Below are 19398 nucleotides of genomic sequence, written 5' to 3' on the forward strand. Positions count from 1 at the left end.
CATGGTATTAAATCCTAGAGTAGGCTTTTTTAAAGAGTCTGTAGTTCCCTTCTTCTTCCTCCAATACTTCCTGCTTATCTGGCCACCAACTCCTGTTTCACTGGTAAGAAGTTCTAACGATGTCTGACGTACTTCCTGTGATAATTGGGTGTTTTGCATCTCCATGGATCTGGCACAGCTTCAGTGACCACCGATAGACTAAACAAAAAATTCCTTTCTCATTTCCACTCTCTCTTCCAGATTTACAAAGTTCACATTTCACCCCTTCTGTTCTTCTCCTTTTAAACTTACAGTCTTTACAACTCCCACCTTTTTCTTCCTTTTAATCAGCTTTAATTAGCTCTGGAGTGAATAGATAGTGATCAGTACCTTCATTTTGTAGCTTACTTCAATCCGCATCAGCCTTTTGAAGTTTAGTTGTTTATAGTTGTCAAAGAGGGTTCGGATCCTGCCAAGGTGCCCTCTCCAGGACTCTTTTTCAGCCAAGGTAAATCTTCTAAAAGCTTCTATGCTAGTCTTGGACTTTTCTCTGACTGAGAAAAGTAGGCAGAAGGCATTGATTTGCCTTTTACTACTCTGAACAGATGTGCCAGCCTGCCCTCATTAAGGAAGGCACTTCAGCTCGCCATTTCCGATCCCTGGAAATCCCCAAAAGAGAAAGGAGTACTTTTCTCCCTTTCTCACAGTACAAGAACTTGTGGGCATTCAATGAAATTGCTCTGGTTAGAACGGATAAAAGGAGGTACTTCTTCACCCAAAGTGTGATTAACATGTGGAATTCACTGCCACAGGAGGTGGCGGCGGCTACAAGCATAGCCAGCTTCAAGAGGGGATTAGATGAAAATATGGAGCAGAGGTCCATCAGTGGCTATTAGCCACAGAGTGTGTGTGTGTGTGTGTGTATATATATATATATATATTAAAAAAAATTGGCCACTGTGTGATACAGAGTGTTGGACTGGATGGGCCATTGGTCTTACTCTCAAGTAAGCTTACTTAGCACTGGGACCACAGTCAGCCTCTGAGCACTTGCCCATAGATAGGTAGATATTTCCACAGAGTGTGAAGGGGGGAAGGAGGGGGAAATAGGCAGGCTTCCAAGCGCTTTTCCTCCACCACACAGGTCACCCAGGGACCTAGAGCTGGGTTCCCCCCTTAGTTTCATAGCTCTTGGAGGAGCTGTATTTAGGAACATAGGATTCATGGCAAAGAGAGATACATAATGATGCAAACGGAGGTTAGAGATTTATGTAATGCTTGTGTGTTTCCTTCTCCCACTGGTGCCAAAAAATAATTCCCTAACCTTTTCCTATGATGTTCTTATGGGGACTGTTAAACAGAACTTTGACAATATCACTGCGTTTAGCATACATCTATTCAAATGGAGATCTTAGTAACAAATTTTGCACAACATTCCCAAAGGAGTCCCTGCACAGCAAACTTCAGAAGAGCAGATGCCATGCTATGGCTTTCATCAGTATGAAGCAGAATCCTTGTCTGGGCCGGCCCTAGAAGCGCTGCACCCCCGGCAGGCCTGCACCCCATCGCCTGCACAGCAAGGGAGGAGAGACGGAGGTGGGGAGGGCGGCAGGAGAGTGGGGAAGCTGGAGTGAGAGCAGGGAAGGGGGCAGGAGAGCAAGAAAGCCAGCCTAGAGTGGGGAAGGCAGTGCAAGAGCAGGGAAGGCAGCCTAAGAGTGAAAAAGCTGGAGTGAGAGCAGGGAAGGGTGCAGGCGAGCAAGAAGCCAGCCAAGAATGGGGAAGGCAGTGCGAGAGCAGGGAAGGCGGCCTGAGAGTGAGAAAGCTGGAGTGAAAGCAAGAAAGCTGGCGTGAGAGCAGGGAAGGCCTCTGTGAGTTACCGGGCGGGGGGGGGGGCTCCACTTGGGCACCCCCCCGGGGCTGCGCCCTAGGCAAATGCTTAATGCCTCATGGAAGGGCCGACCCTGATCCGTGTTCCTTCTAGATAGTTTCTGATGTACGTGAAAAATCCATTCATATGATATTCCTACAATATTCATAATGCCATAATTTGGAAAAAAGTAAAAGTTGGATCTACACGGATCATTATCAGTTCTTATGATTTTTACATTGAAATGAAAGAGAACCACCATTATACAATAGACCATGTCTTAGACTATAGGCAGCACCACCAAAATCGCTCCTCCGTGGATTCGTGGCGACACCATGCTGCAAAAACATGGTTCCAAAGCCTGGATCCTCGTGAATTCATTTGATTTTTTTTTTTTTTGCCGAAATGAAATAAAGCTGCCAGCACAGTGTAGGGCAGGTGTTAGAGCAGAGGTGTCAAACTCATTCGTTACGAGGGCTGGATCCGACATAAAGGAGACGTTGCTGGGCCGGGCCATGTCAGACTGGGTCATGCGTGCGCCTATTTCAGATTAAATGGCATAGATGTAAATTTTATAAAGGACACAGACAAACACAATTAAAGATTATATGTTGTTGAAGGCTTTCACCGCTGGAGTCCATTGGTGGTTGCAGATTTTTCAGGCTGTGCGGTCACGGTTTTGGCATTGTGAGAGGTGATGGTTCTCCAGCAACTGTGACAGGCATCCTCAGAGGTATAACCCAGAAAAATGGATTTCTTCCTGACCCAGAGAGAAGTTGTTTTCTGAGTTATACTTCTGAGGATGCCTGTCACGGCTGCTGGCGAAATGTCAGATCTTGCAATGCCAAGACCATGGCTACACATTTATTATATTTTTTAAAAAAGCATAAAACATGCATAAAACATTCACACTCTGGTTTTAAAGGTGCTTTCTTTGTTTTTCTCCAATGGGATCCAGGGAACTGGCCAAAGGAAGCTCTGGAGAGCCAGTTTGGTGTAGTGGTTAAGTGTGCAGACTCTTATCTGGGAAAACCGGGTTTGATTCCCTACTCCTTCACTTGCAGCTGCTGGAATGGCCTTGGGTCAGCCATAGCTCTGGCAGAGGTTGTCCTTGAAAGGGCAGCTGCTGTGAGAGCCCTCTCCAGCCCCACCCACCTCACAGGGTGTCTGTTGTGGGGGAGGAAGGTAAAGGAGATTGTGAGCCGCTCTGAGACTCTTCGGAGTGAAGGGCGGGATATAAATCCAATATCTTCTTCTTCTTCTTCTTCTTTACTTCCTTCCCCAGGGGACCAGGAAGGGTGGAGCCTCAGCCAACAGAAGTAAGAGAGGCTTAGCTCAGTAGCTCTGCTGTGCGATTGAGAGAGCTTGGCAAAGCAAACTCCTCCTCCCCCCCCCTCCCACCCCAAGGGAGCCTCAGTCAATGGCGAAAATAGAGGGTTTGCTCTCTAGCTCCTGTGCGATTGAGCAAGCCTTGCAAAGCATGCAGAAGGAATTAAGAGAGCAGGAGAAGGAAGCAGATGACATGGGGGGGGCTAATAGGAGCCCTCCGCAGCCTGATTCGGCCCTTGGGACGCATGTCTGACACCCCTGTGTTAGACTATCAGCAACACCACAAACTCATGCATCCATGAATTTGTGGCGCCACAACAGAGCCAGTTTGGTGTAGTGGTTAAGTGTGCGGACTCTTTTTTTTTTTTTTTTTTGTAGAGACAATTTTATTTGGAGGGAGGTGGTCTTCAGAAGGGCCCGGAGAAGAGGCGGAGGTGAAGAGTTCAGGTTTGCCCAGAGCCTGGAGGAAGGTCTGAGTTCGAACTTGACTCTCCTTTGGCCCAGCCTTCGCTCTGGGACTGGTCTACCTTGCAGGGTGGGTGGGCGGTGGAGAGGAGAGGGAAGGGCCGGTGGGGCTCCTGGAAGATGGGTGGAGTGGAAAGGGCTAACTCTGAGTTGGGGAATTTCGGAGGAGGAGAGAGTCCTCGGGAAGCTATATTGCCCTAGAGATTGCCCTCGGGAAGCTATATTGCCCCCCCCTCTAAAACAGCCATTTCCTGCAAGGGAACTGACCTCTATAGCCTGGGAATAAATTGTAATCTGGAGAGATCTCCAGGCCCCGCCTGGAGGTTGGCCAGCCTAGCAGAGACCCTGCGGGAGGAGAACCCCCCTTCCTCCAGCCTGGGGTCCCTGGGCAGGGATAATCCAGGGCGGGGGTCCTTCCCCTTCAGCCCCCTGCCCCCCCACCAGCTGTGCACCACTGCCTGCCTGACCCCCAAGTGGCCGTCAGCATCTCCCTGGACGTGCAAGGAAGGGCCAAGAAGTCCCACCAGGTTTTCTCTACAGGGGGGCAACAAAAGCGCTCAGTGATTTCTTGAAAGAAGACCCTGATCTCATCAGCACTAAACGCCCCTTTTGCCCCCGCCTTGAGTTTGACGGTCCTCATTCTAGGAGGGGGAGGACTCAGGAGGGGGGGGCACCCCGGGAGGAGCGCAGCCTGTTGCAAAGTTACTCCCGAGCAGCCCTATTGAGCAGCGCAAGGCGTGGCTGACGGCAGCCTACATGAAGCTCCTGTGCAGCACTGGAAGGGTTAAGACCGCCGAGCTGCTTGCTAGAGAGGCCGATCAAGTGGGCGGGGCAGGAGAGGAAGGGGTCTTTTCCTGGGGGAGGGGTTTGCTCTTGCAGGGCAGAAGAGGAAGGCATATATCTATTGCACAGTTCACAGCATACGGTGCCCTAAACGTCTGTGCAATCGTCTGCTCAGCCTCTCTCAAGAGAATGCAAAAAGTGCTTCTGCTGAGCCTGAGGTTTGCAGCCGGCTCCATGGACTTTGCAGCCAGTGGCTGAAGCCGGAGAGGCACACCAAGAAGCAGATCGTGGACCTGGTGATCCTGGAGCAGTTCCTGACTCTCCTGCCCCAGGAAATGCAGGGCTGGGTCAGAGGATGTGGGCCGGAGACCAGTTCCCAGGCGGTGGCCCTGGCCGAAGGTTTCCTCCTGAGCCAGGCAGAGAAGAGGCAGGCAGAACAGGTGAGGGGATTCCCTCCAGGTGTGTCAAATTCAAGCAACAATATCTCACCTTATCTTAAAGTTTCCTTGCCAGATAATTGCCTAGAGCTTCTTCTGCTAGAGAATTTCTGACCCCTGCAGATAACTCCCCAAATCTGCTGAGAGAAGGGTGCAGAATCTGGGAGTGGGGCAGGAGCCCTTCCTTGGTCTCTTTTCCATTCCATCTCTTACCCCTCTCCCTGGCTGCTGTTTCAGATGCGGGGACCACCTTTGGAGACGGAAGCTGCAATCCCTGAGGCAGAAGGAGCTTCCTTGGAGCAGGGGCAGAGGGTGCAGGCTGTGGAGCGTGCCCAAGATGCCCTCTCCTGTGGTAAGGACTCCTTGTGCCTGGGTGCAGTTGGGGCAGCCTGTGAATGTGTTGGGTAGAGAGTTCAGGTTAGGGACAAATGAAGCAACTCAGAGTTAATTGGTGGCATTCAATGTCCACAAATTGTGATGCCTCTAAAATGAGACTAGACAAATTCCTTGGGTCAGTTTCTGTCATTAATTAAAATATATATATATATATATTCCTATCACCTTCTTTCCATGAAGGTCTTGAATTGCCGAGGGGGGAGGGGAATGCAGACAAGCCTCAGCAGAGCCCTTCAGCCTGGGGAATCAAGGGAGCCTCCACCTTCTGGGGCAGCAGAGCTCTGGAAAGCACTTCCTAGGGGCCAATAATCCTGGGGAAATGTGGCTTCGGTGCTTGTGCTTGAAGGGTCATCTGGGGGGCTGCTGTGGGCAGCAGGGGGTGGGGGGCTGCAGCTTGGCCCACCCAGGAGCTGTGGGGAGGGTCTTGGGGTGGGGGTTGGGACAGATGTGATGCCATGTTGAAGTTGCTTCTGGCTGAAAACCTGACTGTGAAGTTAGCATGCCCCGAGACACTCTGGAAACTCATTCTTATGACCTTCAAGTCCCCATAGAGGACTTGCAGAAATGCACTGTGGCACTCTGATTGGCCCTTCCTCTTCCAGCTCTGCCCCTCATTGGCCCTTCCTCTTCCAGCTCTGCCCCTCAGACCAAATTCCTTAGAGCAGTCTTTCAGGTCCCCAGATGTGTCCCGAATGTACTAACATGACAAGAAATTGGCACACTGAAGATGGAAGCCAAACGTTATTTTAGCTTCACTCCATTACTGGCTTAAAAGGAACTTTCAACCTGAGGGACCAGTCCATCTGTTATTATCGGATGCTTTTCAAACTAAATGGTTGAAATGGGTGCATAACAAATTACAATTACTTGGATTCTCCCACCAGTGATTCAGGCCAAGGTAGGTCTTAATAATAATAATAATAATAATTTTTTATTTCTATCCCGCCCTCCCCGCCAAAGCAGGCTCAGGGCGGCTCACAGCATAAAATACACATTACATCAGTTTACATTATAAAAACATGGTTAAAACAGTTATAAATTATTAAAATTAACATAACAATATGCCGTTAGAAACATTAGATTTCATAAACATCAGATAATAAAAACATTTCCAGCAGCATACCTAGCTTTGTTACTAATTCTATCGCTAGTTGAAGGCCACCTTGAAAAGGTGGGTCTTACAGGCCCTACGAAATTGATCTAAACATCTTAGGGCCCTCACCTCCTCGGGGAGTTGATTCCACAATAATGGAGCGACGACAGAGAAGGCCCGATCCCGGGTGGCCTTCAGTCTGGCCTCCCTTGGCCCAGGGATATTCAACTGCTTTTTCCCAGATGACCTCAGTGCCCTCTGGGGCTCATATGGGGAGAGACGGTCCCTCAGGTAGGTAGGTCCTCGGCCATATAGGGCTTTAAAGGTGATAACCAGCACTTTGTAGCGAACTTGGTATACCACTGGCAGCCAGTGCAGCCCGCGCAGCCCCGGCTGCATGTGCTCCCACCTTAAGCAGAGGATATAGAGAGACAAACAGATCTTGAGCGATATCCCAAATGCAGAGTGCCCAGTCAAATTAGATACTGTTTGATCCCAATGGCACATCTAACACACCTTGATGTAAATAAACTCAGGAAAGCCTTCACACTAGCTAGATGTGAGGCTTTCCCCTATGCGGTGCTAGAGGGCAGATTCAAAAGAGTTCCTTTTGCGCAGAGACTTTGTGAATGTGAGTCTGGGGAGACAGAATCTATCGAGCATTCTGATGCTGAGATGTTAGTGGTATAATGAGGTTCAAGTTAGATTAATTCAGCCTCGTATAAAAGAGATGGCTGGGCAGACAGACTTGGAGTGGTGTAATAAGCAGTTATCCGATGGAAATCATTTTATTATTAAGACTGTGGCTAAATTTGGGGTGGCACAGGGTTGCATTCAAAAGGTACAGTTTAATTTGTAAAGCTGTAAATCTTTTTTTGTTTTCTCAGTTTCTTATATATTTCCTATTTGTATACTGTATATTCATTTTGGTACCCCTTGTTGAAGCGTGGAATTGTTAGAATTGTTCTTGCTGGTGGCTGTAATAAAATTCGATTCCTATTACCTTTGCTGCATGCCCAGAAGATGGCAAAAAAACCCAGGCCTGGAGGAACCTTTTCTAAACTGGCCTGGAAGAATTTGTTTCCTGATCCCAAAGCGGGAGTCGCATTTCCCAGGGCATGTAAGAAAGTGTCACAAGACCTAAGCACCAATGCAACCCTTCCTTTCCACCCTCTCATTGTCTACCTAACTTCACAGAATCACCATTGGTGTCAGATGGCCTCAGTTGCCCTTCTGCAAGTACACACACATGAACAACGCAAGAAGGTGCTATGTAATGAATCAGTCCCTTGGTCCTCTATTAGAATAATCGGATCACAGAGCTGGAAGGCGCCACAGAGGCCATCTAGTCCAACCCCCTGCTCAATGCAGGATGAACCTAGAGCACCCCTGACAAGTGTTTGTCCGGCTGCTGCTTACAGACCGCCAGGGAGGGAGAACTCTCCTCTTCCCTAGATAGCTGATTCCACAATAGAACAACTCTTACTATAGAAAGTTTTTCCTAATATGTAGCTGGTATCTTCCTGCCCTTAATGTAAAGCCATTATTACGAGTCTTCTCCCCTTTTTAAAAACCTCCAAAGAAGGAGAGCTCAGCACCTCCCAAGGAAGGTCCCAGGCCCAACCCCCAGAATCTCCAGGGAAAAGGATCAGGTAGGAGGTGGTTGAAAAACATCTGCCTGAGACCCTGGAAAACCACTGCTGGACTGAGCAGACTGACCCCAGCGGTTCAAAGATCGGATTCAGTATAAGAGAGGCAGTTTGGTGTGGCGGTTAAGTGTGCAGACTCTTATCTGGGAGCACGGGGTTTGATTCCCCACTCCTCCACTTGCAGCTGCTGGAATGGCCTTGGGTCAGCCATAGCTCTCTTATGTGGGAGAACCGGGTTTGATTCACCACTCCTCCACTTGCAGCTGCTGGAATGGCCTTGGGTCAGCCATAGCTCTCTTATGTGGGAGAGCCGGGTTTGATTCACCACTCCTCCACTTGCAGCTGCTGGAATGGCGGGTCAGCCATAGCTCTCTTATCTGGGATAACCACGTTTGATTCCCCACTCCTCCACTTGCACCTGCTGGCATGGCCTTGGGTCAGCCATAGCTCTCTTATTTGGGAGAACCGGGTTTGATTCCCCACTCCTCCCCTTTCAGCTGTTGGAATGGCCTTGGGTCAGCCAGAGCTCTCTTATCTGGGAGAACTGGGTTTGATTCACCACTCCTCCACTTGTGGCTGCTGGAATGGCCTTGGGTCAGCCAGAGCTCTCTTATCTGGGAGAATGGGGTTTGATTCCCCACTCTTCCCCTTTCAGCTGTTGGAATGGCCTTGGGTCAGCCAGAGCTCTCTTATCTGGGAGAACCGGGTTTGATTTCCCACTCCTCCACTTGCAGCTGCTGGAACGGCTTTGGGTCAGCCATAGCTCTGGCAGAGGTTGTCCTTGAAAGGGCAGCTGCTGGGAGAGCCCTCTCAGCCCCACCCACCTCAGAGGGTGTCTGTTGTGGGGGGAGAAGATATGGGAGATTGTAAGTTTCTCTGTGTCTCTGATTCAGAGAGAAGGGTGGGGTACAAATCTGCAGTTCTTCTTCTTTCAGGGTCCGTTTTCCTTTGAGGAGGTGTCCGTCTCTGTTAGGTCTTACCAGCTTTCCCAAGTGCTAACAGTTTCTCTCTCTCTATTCCAGCAGAGGATGATCGAAGGGATGAGGAGGGGGAGGAACTTCATCAGCAAATGCCTGAAGACTTGAATGAAAATATCAGGAATCGAGGCAGACCTAAAAGAAAGAAAGGCGGTGAGAAGCGTGATGGAAGAAAGCGGAATGTACATTTTTTAAAGCAAAGGATAATGAAGGCAAGGAAATCCATTCAGTGTGGAAAGTATTTAAGAAATAGATCACAGCTCTTTGTAAACCAAAGAATACACAAAAAAGAGACACCTTTTGAATATTTAGAGATGAGAAATGAATTCAGTAGCTTTCTTCGGGTTCAGCAAAAAACTCACAAACGAGAGAAACCTTTTAACTGCCAAGAGGGTGGAAAGAGATTCAGTCAGAGAGGCAGTCTTCAACATCATCAGAGAACCCACACAGGCGAGAAACCTTTTAACTGCTCAGAGTGTGGAAAGAGATTCAGCACAAGTGGCAGTCTTCAATGTCATCAGAGAACCCACAGAGGGGAGAAGCCTTTTGAATGCTCAGAGTGTGGAAAGAGATTTAATACAAGTGGCCATCTTCAATATCATCAGAGAATCCACACAGGGGAGAAGCCTTTTGAATGCTCAGAGTGTGGAAAGAGATTCAGTATGAGTGGCAGTCTTAAGTGTCATCAGAGAACCCACACAGGGGAGAGACCTTTTGAATGCTCAGAGTGTGGAAAGAGATTTAATGTGAATGACAGTCTTCAAAAGCATCAGAGAACCCACACAGGGGAGAAACCTTTTGAATGCTCAGAGTGCGGAAAGAGATTTAGCATGATTAGCAGTCTTCAACGTCATCAGAGAATCCACACAGGGGAGAAGCCTTTTGAATGCTCAGAGTGTGGAAAGAGATTCAGTACAAGTGGCAGTCTTCAAAGGCATCAGAGAACCCACAGAGGGGATAAGCCTTTTGAATGCTCAGAGTGTGGAAAGAGATTCAGTACAAGTGGCAGTCTTCAAAGGCATCAGAGAACCCACAGAGGGGATAAGCCTTTTGAATGCTCAGAGTGTGGAAAGAGATTCAGTCAGAGTAGTCAACTTCAGTATCATCAGAGAAGCCACACAGGAGAGAAACCTTTTGAATGCTCAGAATGTGGAAAGAGATTTAATGTGAATGACAGTCTTCAAAAGCACCAGAGAAAACACACAGGGGAGAAACCTTTTGAATGCTCAGAATGTGGAAAGAGTTTTAATGTGAATGACAGTCTTCAAAAGCATCAGAGAACCCACACAGGGGAGAAGCCTTTTGAATGCTCTGAGTGTGGAAAGAGATTCAGTACAAGTGGCAGTCTTCAGCGTCATCAGAGAACCCACACAGGGGAGAAACCTTTTGAATGCTCACAGTGTGGAAAGAGATTCAGTCAGAGTAGCCAACTTAAATATCATCAGAGAATCCACACAGGGGAGAAACCTTTTGAATGCTCAGAGTGTGGAAAGAGATTCAGACAGAGTGGCCATTTTCAAGATCATCAGAGAACCCACACAGGGGAGAAACCTTTTGAATGCTCAGAGTGTGGAAAGAGGTTTAGTATGAGTCGCAGTCTTCAACGTCATCAGAGAGTCCACACAGGGGAGAAACCTTTTGAATGCTCAGAATGTGGAAAGAGATTTAATGTGAATGACAGTCTTCAAAAGCATCAGAGAACCCACACAAGGGAGAAGCCTTTTGAATGCTCCGAGTGTGGAAAGAGATTCAGTACAAGTGGCAGTCTTCAACGTCATCAGAGAACCCAGACAGGGGAGAGACCTTTTGAATGCTGAGTGTCAAAAGAGATTCAGTCAAAGTAGCCAACTTATCATCAGAGAACCCACACAAGGGAGAAACTTTTTGAATGCTCAGTGTGTGCAAAGAGAGTTATTGTGAATTTCAGTCTTCAGCATCATCAGAGAATCCACACAGGGGAGAAAGGTTTTGAATGCTCAGAGTGTGGAAAGAGATTCAGTTAAGGGGGAATCTTTAGGAGCATCAGAGGGGAGACCCTTTTGAAGGGTCAGTGTCCTGCCCTGCTTGCCATACGCAGACTCATGAATGGCTGCAAGGGGGGCTTTCATGACAGAGGGACACCATCCCGATGATTGGGAGCCGTCCCCCTCCCCATTGAACCCACTGATGAGGTGTTGACCCCTCACCCTCTGTTACCGCGGTAGCAGCTCTTATCCCAAAGCGCCCAATGAGGGTACGGGGAGCAGGTGATGGGACAGGCCCCAGATGAAGCAGAGACAGACTAATGCATCAGAGAATCCAAATGGGAGAAACCATGTTGCATGCCCAGAGGATGGCAAAAAAAAAAAACCCCTCCACAAACTTTGGCTAAAGTTGCCTGGAGGAAGTTTCTTCCTGACCCCAAAGTGGCAGTCGCATTTTTTTGGGGATGTGTCATGATCCTGGGCCTAGTGAGGCCTGCAGGCCCCAGGGAAGCCTGCTTAGGAGTTACTGGGAAGAGCCTATATTTCCCAGGATCCCTCCTATCCTTCTGATTGGGTGGCCAGCTTTTAGAGGGAAACAGGCTCAGAGAGGGGTGGGGCCTGCGAGGACAAGATAAAAGGGCCAAGTCCATGCAGGGGGTGTTCTTTTCCTGGAAAGCTGAGCTGGAGGCAGACTGTAGCCTGGTGAGCTTGAAGCAGGGGAAAGACCCTTACCCAGGGGGTGAGTGTTGGCATTAGTTTAGGGACTGTATAGATAGACGTGTTAGGACATTTGTTTATTTTCCCTTCACCCTTTTACTGGTTAATGCACCTTTACTTTATTTGATTTATATCCCTCCCTCCCTGCCGAAGCAGGCTCAGGGCTGCTCACAACACAAAAACAAAACAACAAATTAAAAGTTGTTAATTTATATTGCAATAAAAGTAACCTTTTTGTTGTTGTTCACTCTGCCGTGTCTTCACGCCTATTGTTTGGCCTAAGCTACAGGAGGCCTGAAGGGCTTGGGAGGGGACTCTGGGCCTTCTCAAGGGGAACCTTTAACCCAGAGTGGTGGCAGCAATTGCTAAGACCCCCGAGTCGTGACAGCATGCAAGAAAGCACCATGAGAACTAAGTACTGATGCAACCGTTCCTTTCCACCTTCTCGTTGTCTACCTTATGTTCTTACCTAAGTTCACAGAATCAGCATTGTTGTCAAATGGCCCTCTAGCCACTGTTAAAACCAGGAATCACGGAAGGGGCCATAGAGGCCATCTAGTCCAGTGTTTCCCAAAGTGGGCAATATTGCCCCCTGGGGAGTGCTGGCATGACCCAGGTGGGTGGTAGTGGCTTTGGGAGCAATTGGGGGGCGGTGAATAAAAATAAGGGGGCGGTGGAAGCATAAAAGAAGAAGAGAAGAGCAGAGGGTGGTAGGTGTCAAAAAATCACGTTTCTGAGAGGTATCCAGAATTTCTAATTTAGAGAAAAATTCCCATTAACAAAAATAGAGGGATCGTTTTTGTCTGCTAAAAAGGTGAAAGTAGTCCCCTGTGCGAGCACTAGTTGTTTTCGGCTCTGAGGTGACGTTGCTTTCACAACGTTTTCACAGCAGACTTTTTACGGGGTGGTTTGTCATTGCCTTCCCCAGTCATCTACACTTTCCCCACAGCAAGCTGGGTACTCATTTTACCGACCTCAGAAGGATGGAAGGCTGAGTCAACCTGGAGCCAGCTACCTGAACCAGCTTCCCCTGGAATCGAACTCAGGTTGTGAGCAGAGAGTTCCAACTGCAGTACTGCAGCTTTACCACTCTGCACCGTGGGGCTGTAGTAAAGGTAGTCCCCAGTGCAAGCACCAGTTGTGTCCGACTCTGGGGTGACGTTGCTTTCACAACGTTTTCACGGCAGACTTTTGATGGGGTGGTTTGCCATTGCTTTCCCCAGTCATCTACACTTTCCCCCCAGCAAGCTGGGGACTCATTTGACCGACCTCGGAAGGATGGAAGGCTGAGTCAACCTGAGCCGGCTACCTGAACCCAGTTTCCGCTGCGATCGAACTCAGGTCATCAGCAGAGAGTTCAGACTGCAGTACTGCAGCTTTACCACTCTGCGCCACGGGGCTTGCTGGGGGGAAAGTGTAGATGACTAGGGAAGTCAATGGCAAACCACCCCGTAAGAAGTCTGCTGTGAAAATGTTGTGAAAGCAATGTCACCCCAGAGTCGGAAACGACTGGCGCTTGCACAGGGGACCTTTCCTTTGTCTGCTACTTAGTGCAAATTCACTCAATTAGACTAGTAATGAGGACCAGAACTTCTTCCACTTAAAATATAAGAAGAATGCAGTTTATTTACAAGACAGAATAAAAAAACAGAGGTGTTCAGGCAAACAAGAAACACATAAACAAAAAAACATTACTAGCTATCCTAGCCAATGTTTGCTACAGCTAGCAGTTTCTCAAGGTTGCTTGCAGTTTCTCTCTCAGCAATATAGCTCAAGTCAAGACAGTGGAAGCACTGAGGCAATTGCACAAACTTCTCCGAAGAGTTCCAACTTGCAGCTTTCTCCTCGCAGGGTTTTCTGCATAGTATCGTGTCTCTTACAGCCCTCTGGTTACCAGGTGGTTGCTTCTGTTGATCTTAGCCAACCGCAATGCCCCAGACACAAGAGTGTCTTCTGCAGGGGCAGCGCGTGGGAGTAGGCAGGGTAGGCGACCACCTAGGGTGCCACCCTCCCAGGGGATGCTGCTGGGTGCCCCCTTACTCCCCCTTCACATGTGGCATGATCTCACCAGCCAGCAGGCAAGCCTCCAAAGAGAGCCCCATTTTACTGCTGCCAACCCTCCCCGCCCCCACTGAACTTGCTGAAGAGCTTTTGGCCCATCAGCCTCCCTTACTGCAGTGGCAGGTGTTGTCCCCAAGGGTCTGAGGAGGGTACGAAGAGCAGGCTATGGGGCAGGCCCCAGAAGGCCAGATTACTGCATTGAAGAATCCAAGTGCTTTTAAGTGCAAGGAGGGTGACAGAAGTTTCAGTTAGAGTGGCACTTTTCAACTGCATTAATGATCCCACACTGTAATAGACTCAGGCAGTTAGCCTGGAGGCTGGGAACAGCTTGCAACGATTGGCTGGGCTGCAGCCATGGTAACAGAGAATGTATCGAATTGAAAGAGGCTTGCAGGAGGGAAAAACGCCTCAGAGTTTTCAGTTTTCAGTTGGAGCTTGAGTACTGGAGCAGTGGAGTGAAGACTGTCCTGAAGCTCATCAGGTGTTGTGTGAAGCAACTGGAAAGGAGCTGAGAATACCAGCAGTGGGGAAGCAGAGGCAGGCTTTATTTAGCTACCTCCCTGAATATACTCCTGGCACCCACCAGGGGACAGTCACTAGAGGTCATCATGGCCTTCAGATGCACACACACGCACAAACACACACGAAAATACAAAAGAAGAAGAAGATGCATCTTTCACTGGCCATAAATACAGCTGAGATTGGACTAAAACAGCTGGTAAAACCTAAGCCAGGGGTGTCCAAACTGTGGCTAAGGAGCCACATGTGGCTCTTTCACGCATATTGTGCAGCTCCTGGAGGTCAAGGAGGAACTTAATGCAGGTTTATTCTCAAGTAAGCTTACTTAGCACTGGGACCACAGCTTCTGAGCACTTCCCATAGATAGGCAGATATTTCCACAGTGTGTGAAGGGGGGAAGAAGGGGGAAATAGGGAGGCTTGCAAGCACTTCACCACCACACAGGTCACGCAGGGACTTAAGAGTGGGGAAGGCCAGTGCAAGAGCTGACAGAGCCCCTGGAAGAAGGGATGGGGCAGTGCCGGGTTCCCCCCTTAGTTTCATAGTTCTTGGAGGAGCTGCATTTACTAACCTAAATTTCATGGCAAAGAGATACATAATGATGCCAACGGAGATGAGAGATTTATATAGTGCCTGTTGTGGGGAGAGAAAAAAAAAATAGAATTGAGGTTTGGGTCAAACATCAAACCATCAGAGTCATATTAATTTGCTATTCACCTGTTGCAGTAAAAAGGCCGAGGCCATGAAGCATTTTTTTCTTTCTGCTTGACGAAACGGCCAGGAAGCTCCTTTCCACTCACCCCCCCCCCCCATATCACATAGTCTGGTCCCAACGCCAGAAGACAAAAGGGGGAGGCATCGACACAGATAAAAATCTGCAATTCACAGAAAATGACCTTAGAATGATGGAATTGGAAGGGACCTCCAGGGTCATCTAGTCCAACCCCCTGCAGAAATACCTCCCCCTAAATTCACAGGATCTTCATTGCTATCAGATGGCCATCTAGCCTCTGTTTAAAAACCTCCAAGGAAGGAGAGCCCACCACCTACCGAGAAAGCCTGTTCCACTGAGGAACTGCTCAGTTTGATGTAGCCAGTTTGATGGAGTGGTTAAGTGTGTGGACTCTTATCTGGGAGAACCAGGTTCGATTCCCCACTCCTTTACTTGCAGCTGCTGGAATGGCCTTGAATCAGCCATAGCTCTGACCGAGGTTGTCCTTGAAAGAGCAGCTGCTGTGAGAGCCCTCTCAGATCCACCCACCTCACAGGGTGTCTGTTGTGGGGAAGGAAGGTAAAGGAGATTGTGAGCCGCTCTGAGACTCTGAGATTTGGAGTGGAGGGCAGGATATAAATCCAGTATCATCTTCTTCTAACAGTCAGGACGTTCTTCCTAATGTTGAGCTGGAAACTCTTGTTGTAATTGCAGCACATTAGTTCTGGTCCTACCTTCTCAGGCCACAGAAAACAATTCCACATCATCCTCTATATGACAGCCCTTCAAGTACTTGAAGGTGGTGATCATATCACCTCTCAGCCGCCGCCTCTCCAGGCTAAACATGCCCAGCTCCTTCAACCTTTCTTCATAGGAATTGGTCTCCAGACCCCTCACCATCTTTGTTGCTCTCCTCTGGACCCGTTCCAGCTTGTCTATATCCTTCTTAAAATGTGGCGCCCAAAACTATATAATAATAATAAACTTTCATTTATATCCTGCCCTCCCCGCCGAGGCAGGCTCAGGGCGGCTCACAAGACATGGAGTGTACCATGATTATAATAAATACAATTATACAATAAAATACAGTTAAAACACATTAGATAAATTAATTAATTAATTAAAACCACTACAAATTAAAGGTGCTATAGTACAGTACATATATATATATCACTTTCAGGATTCCATCTTATAAGCCAGTTGAAAAAGGACAGTTTTACAAGCCCTGCGGAACTGATTGAAGTCCCGCAGAGCTCTCACCTCCTCTGGTAATTGAATCCACCAATGGGGAGCCATTATTGAGAAGGCCTGCTCCCTCGTTGTTTTCAGTTTGGCCTCCCTTGGTCCAGGGATTTTTAGAAGATTTTGAGAACTAGATCTCAGTGCTCTCTGGGGGATATATGGAGAGAGGCGGTCCCTAAGGTAGGCAGGTCCTCGGCCATATAGGGCTTTAAAGGTAAAAACCAGCACCTTGTAATGAACTCGGAACACAATTGGCAGCCAGTGCAGCTCCCACAGCCTAGGCTGTACATGTTCCCACCGAGGAAATCCCACTAACAGCCTGGCTGCCGCATTCTGCACTAGCTGCAGTTTCTGAGTTTGGTACAGGGGCAGCCCCATGTAGAGGGCATTACAGTAGTCCAACCTCGAGGTGATAGTTGCATGGATCACTGTTGCCAGGTCTCTACGTTCCAGGAAGGGGGCCAACTGCTTCCATCTCCTAAGGTGGAAAAAGGCGGATTTAGCAGTGGCTGCTATCTGTGCCTCCATTGTCAAGGAAGGCTCCAGTAGCACTCCCAGGCTCCTGACCCTGCGCACTGGTATCAGCGACGCACCGTCAAAGGCTGGTAGGGAGATCTCCTCTCCTAGCCCGCCGCAACCCACGCAAAGGACCTCTGTCTTCGCTGGATTCAGCTTCAGCCCACTCCGCTTGATCTGCCACGGCTTGCCAACCTGCCATGGCTTGCAGCGCCCGGTCCAGATTTACAGGGATGTCGCCAGTCCGGCCGCCCATCAATAGATAGAGCTGGGTGTCATCAGCGTACTGGTGGCAACCCAGCCCATGCCTTCGGGCAATCTGGGCAAGGGGTCGCATGTAGATGTTAAACAACATTGGGGAGAGAAGTGCCCCCTGAGGCACCCCACAATTAAGTAAGCGCCTCTGGGACAGCTCTCCTCCAATTGCCACCCTTTGTCCCCAACCCTCAAGGAAGGAGGAGAGCCACTGTAAGGCTAGCCCCCAAATTCCTGCATCAGCGAGGCGGTTGGTCAGCAGCCGATGGTCGACCATATCGAACGCAGCTGATAGGTCTAACAACAGCAATACTGCCGAGCCGCCTCGATCCAGATGTCGCCGGAGGTCATCCATGAGGGCGACCAACACTGTCTCCATCCCGTGGCCTGGGTGGAAGCCGGACTGGTATGGGTCTAAGGTGGAAGCGTCATCCAGAAAGCCCTGTAACTGCAGCGCCACAGCTCTCTCAATGATTTTGCCCAAAAAGGGCAAATTTGACACCGGCCGATAGTGAGCCAATTCGGCCGGATCAGATGTAACCTTTTTCAAGAGAGGGCAGACCACTGCCTCCTTCAGGGGCATTGGAAAAGAGCCCTCCGAAAGAGATCTATTTATGATGTCCCATATAGGACATTTTAGCTCCTCCCGATAGGCCTTGATAAGCCAGGAGGGGCATGGGTCCAGATCACAAGTAGTTGGGTGTGCAGTGACAAGGATTCTGTCGACTTCCTCCAAGCTGAGTGGGTTGAAGAAGTCCAGGATCAAACCAGAAGACACGCACGGGGCCTTGAGTTCACTTACTGTATCTAATATGGCAGGGCAGTCGTGGCGGAGCGACTGGACCTTGTCTGCAAAAAAATTCTCAAAAGCCTCACAGCCTATCTCCAATTCCTTAACATTTGGCTTGCCTTGTGGCAATGTGGTAAAATTCTGAATTATCCTAAATAATTGTGCCGGGCGCGAATTTGCAGACGCAATCTTAGCTGCAAAGTATGTTTTCTTTGTGGCCTTGACTGCCATCTCATAGGACCTCATAAGCTCCCTATATGATGTTCTAGTCGCTTCGTCACGGGTATGCCGCCATTGCCTCTCTAGCCGTCTGAGACCTTGTTTCAGCTGGTGTAGCATCGGGGTGTACCATGGAGCCAGCCTAGTCCGAGGTCGTAGAGGGCGTCGAGGTGCGATCTCATCAATGGCCCTAGAGAGCCGGCTATTCCAGGTCTCAACCAGGCCATCGAGGGGGTCGCCAGAGGATCAGGGATCCCACAGAGCCGTTTGGAACCGTTCCGGGTCCATCTGGCTCCGCGGGCGAGCCATAATAGGCTCGTCGCCTAAACAGGTTTGGGGTGGCATATCTACACTAGCCTTAAGGGCAAGGTGGTCCGACCATGGCACCACTTCGGTGGTTATATCGTCCACCATAACCCCGGCCGCAAAGATCAAGTCTAACATGTGTCCGGCCTGGTGAGTGGGGGCTGTGACAAATTGAGAGAGTCCTAGTGTCGCCATGGATGACACTAGGTCTGCCGCCTGACTAGAGGCTGGGTCATCAGCATGGACGTTGAAGTCACCCAGGATTATCAGCCTTGGGTGCTCCAGTGCCCAGCCTGTCGCCGCCTCAAGTAGGAATGGTAAGGCGCTGGCTGTTGCGTTAGGCGTACGGTATACCAGCCAGACCGCCAACCCCTCTCCAGCCTCCCATGCCAGACCGGCACATTTAATATCCTCAATCCTTGGGGCTGGGAGCGCCCTAAAGGAGTAAGCCTCTCGTATAAATAACACCACTCCTCCCCCCCATCCGCTAGTCCGCGATTGGTGAAAGACCGAATAACCTGGGGGAGCTGTTTGTGAGAGGGCCACTGTATCTCCCTCTCGAACCCAGATTTTGGTCACGCATGCCAGGTCCATGTCCTGTTCGAGTATAAACTCTCAAAGGACTGAGGTCTTATTGTTAATGGACCTGGCATTGCATAACACCAATGACGGAGACGAGTTGTTCAACCTGACCCTACTACCTGTCACCGTTGGGATGGGACACAGATTGGAGGGTGAACGAGCACTAACTTGTCTCGGTCTCCCTCCCTTATGTCGTCTGCTCCCACCGCCATACCTCCCCCTCCACAGGAGCACTGGAATCCCTAGACCAGCCATTCCCCACTGGTAGTAGCTGCTATCTTAGCCACTACCAGTACACAGCAATCACTAATACTCTCCAGTCCACTCCGCCCTACTAGGTCCCAACAATCAAATCAATCCAATAAAACCCAACCCTCAATTTCTCTTATATATTAATTCATCAAATAAATAATTTAAATCTGATGGCAGTAATTAATTGTAAATCCCACCCTATTGATTATCTTCAATTTAATTCGCCAATAATATTTATATAAATTCAGACCCAATAAATACAATAAACAAATAAAATGAGTTAATTAA

At 49.1% G+C, this 19398-nt stretch overlaps 1 protein-coding gene across 1 annotated transcript in view; it reads left to right on the plus strand.

Moving 5' to 3' along the window:
• LOC132571561 (zinc finger protein 850-like) overlaps nucleotides 1-19398 on the plus strand; it is a 33782-nt gene that overhangs the window by 13580 nt on the left and 804 nt on the right. The window contains exons 3-4 of the mRNA XM_060238361.1: nucleotides 4286-4462; nucleotides 9401-10684. Coding sequence (XP_060094344.1) covers nucleotides 4286-4462; nucleotides 9401-10684 — 1461 coding nt within the window. The remainder of the gene's footprint in view (nucleotides 1-4285; nucleotides 4463-9400; nucleotides 10685-19398) is intronic.

Source organism: Heteronotia binoei, chromosome 5, assembly GCF_032191835.1.
Source record: "Heteronotia binoei isolate CCM8104 ecotype False Entrance Well chromosome 5, APGP_CSIRO_Hbin_v1, whole genome shotgun sequence".
In the NCBI taxonomy this organism is placed as follows: domain Eukaryota; kingdom Metazoa; phylum Chordata; class Lepidosauria; order Squamata; family Gekkonidae; genus Heteronotia; species Heteronotia binoei.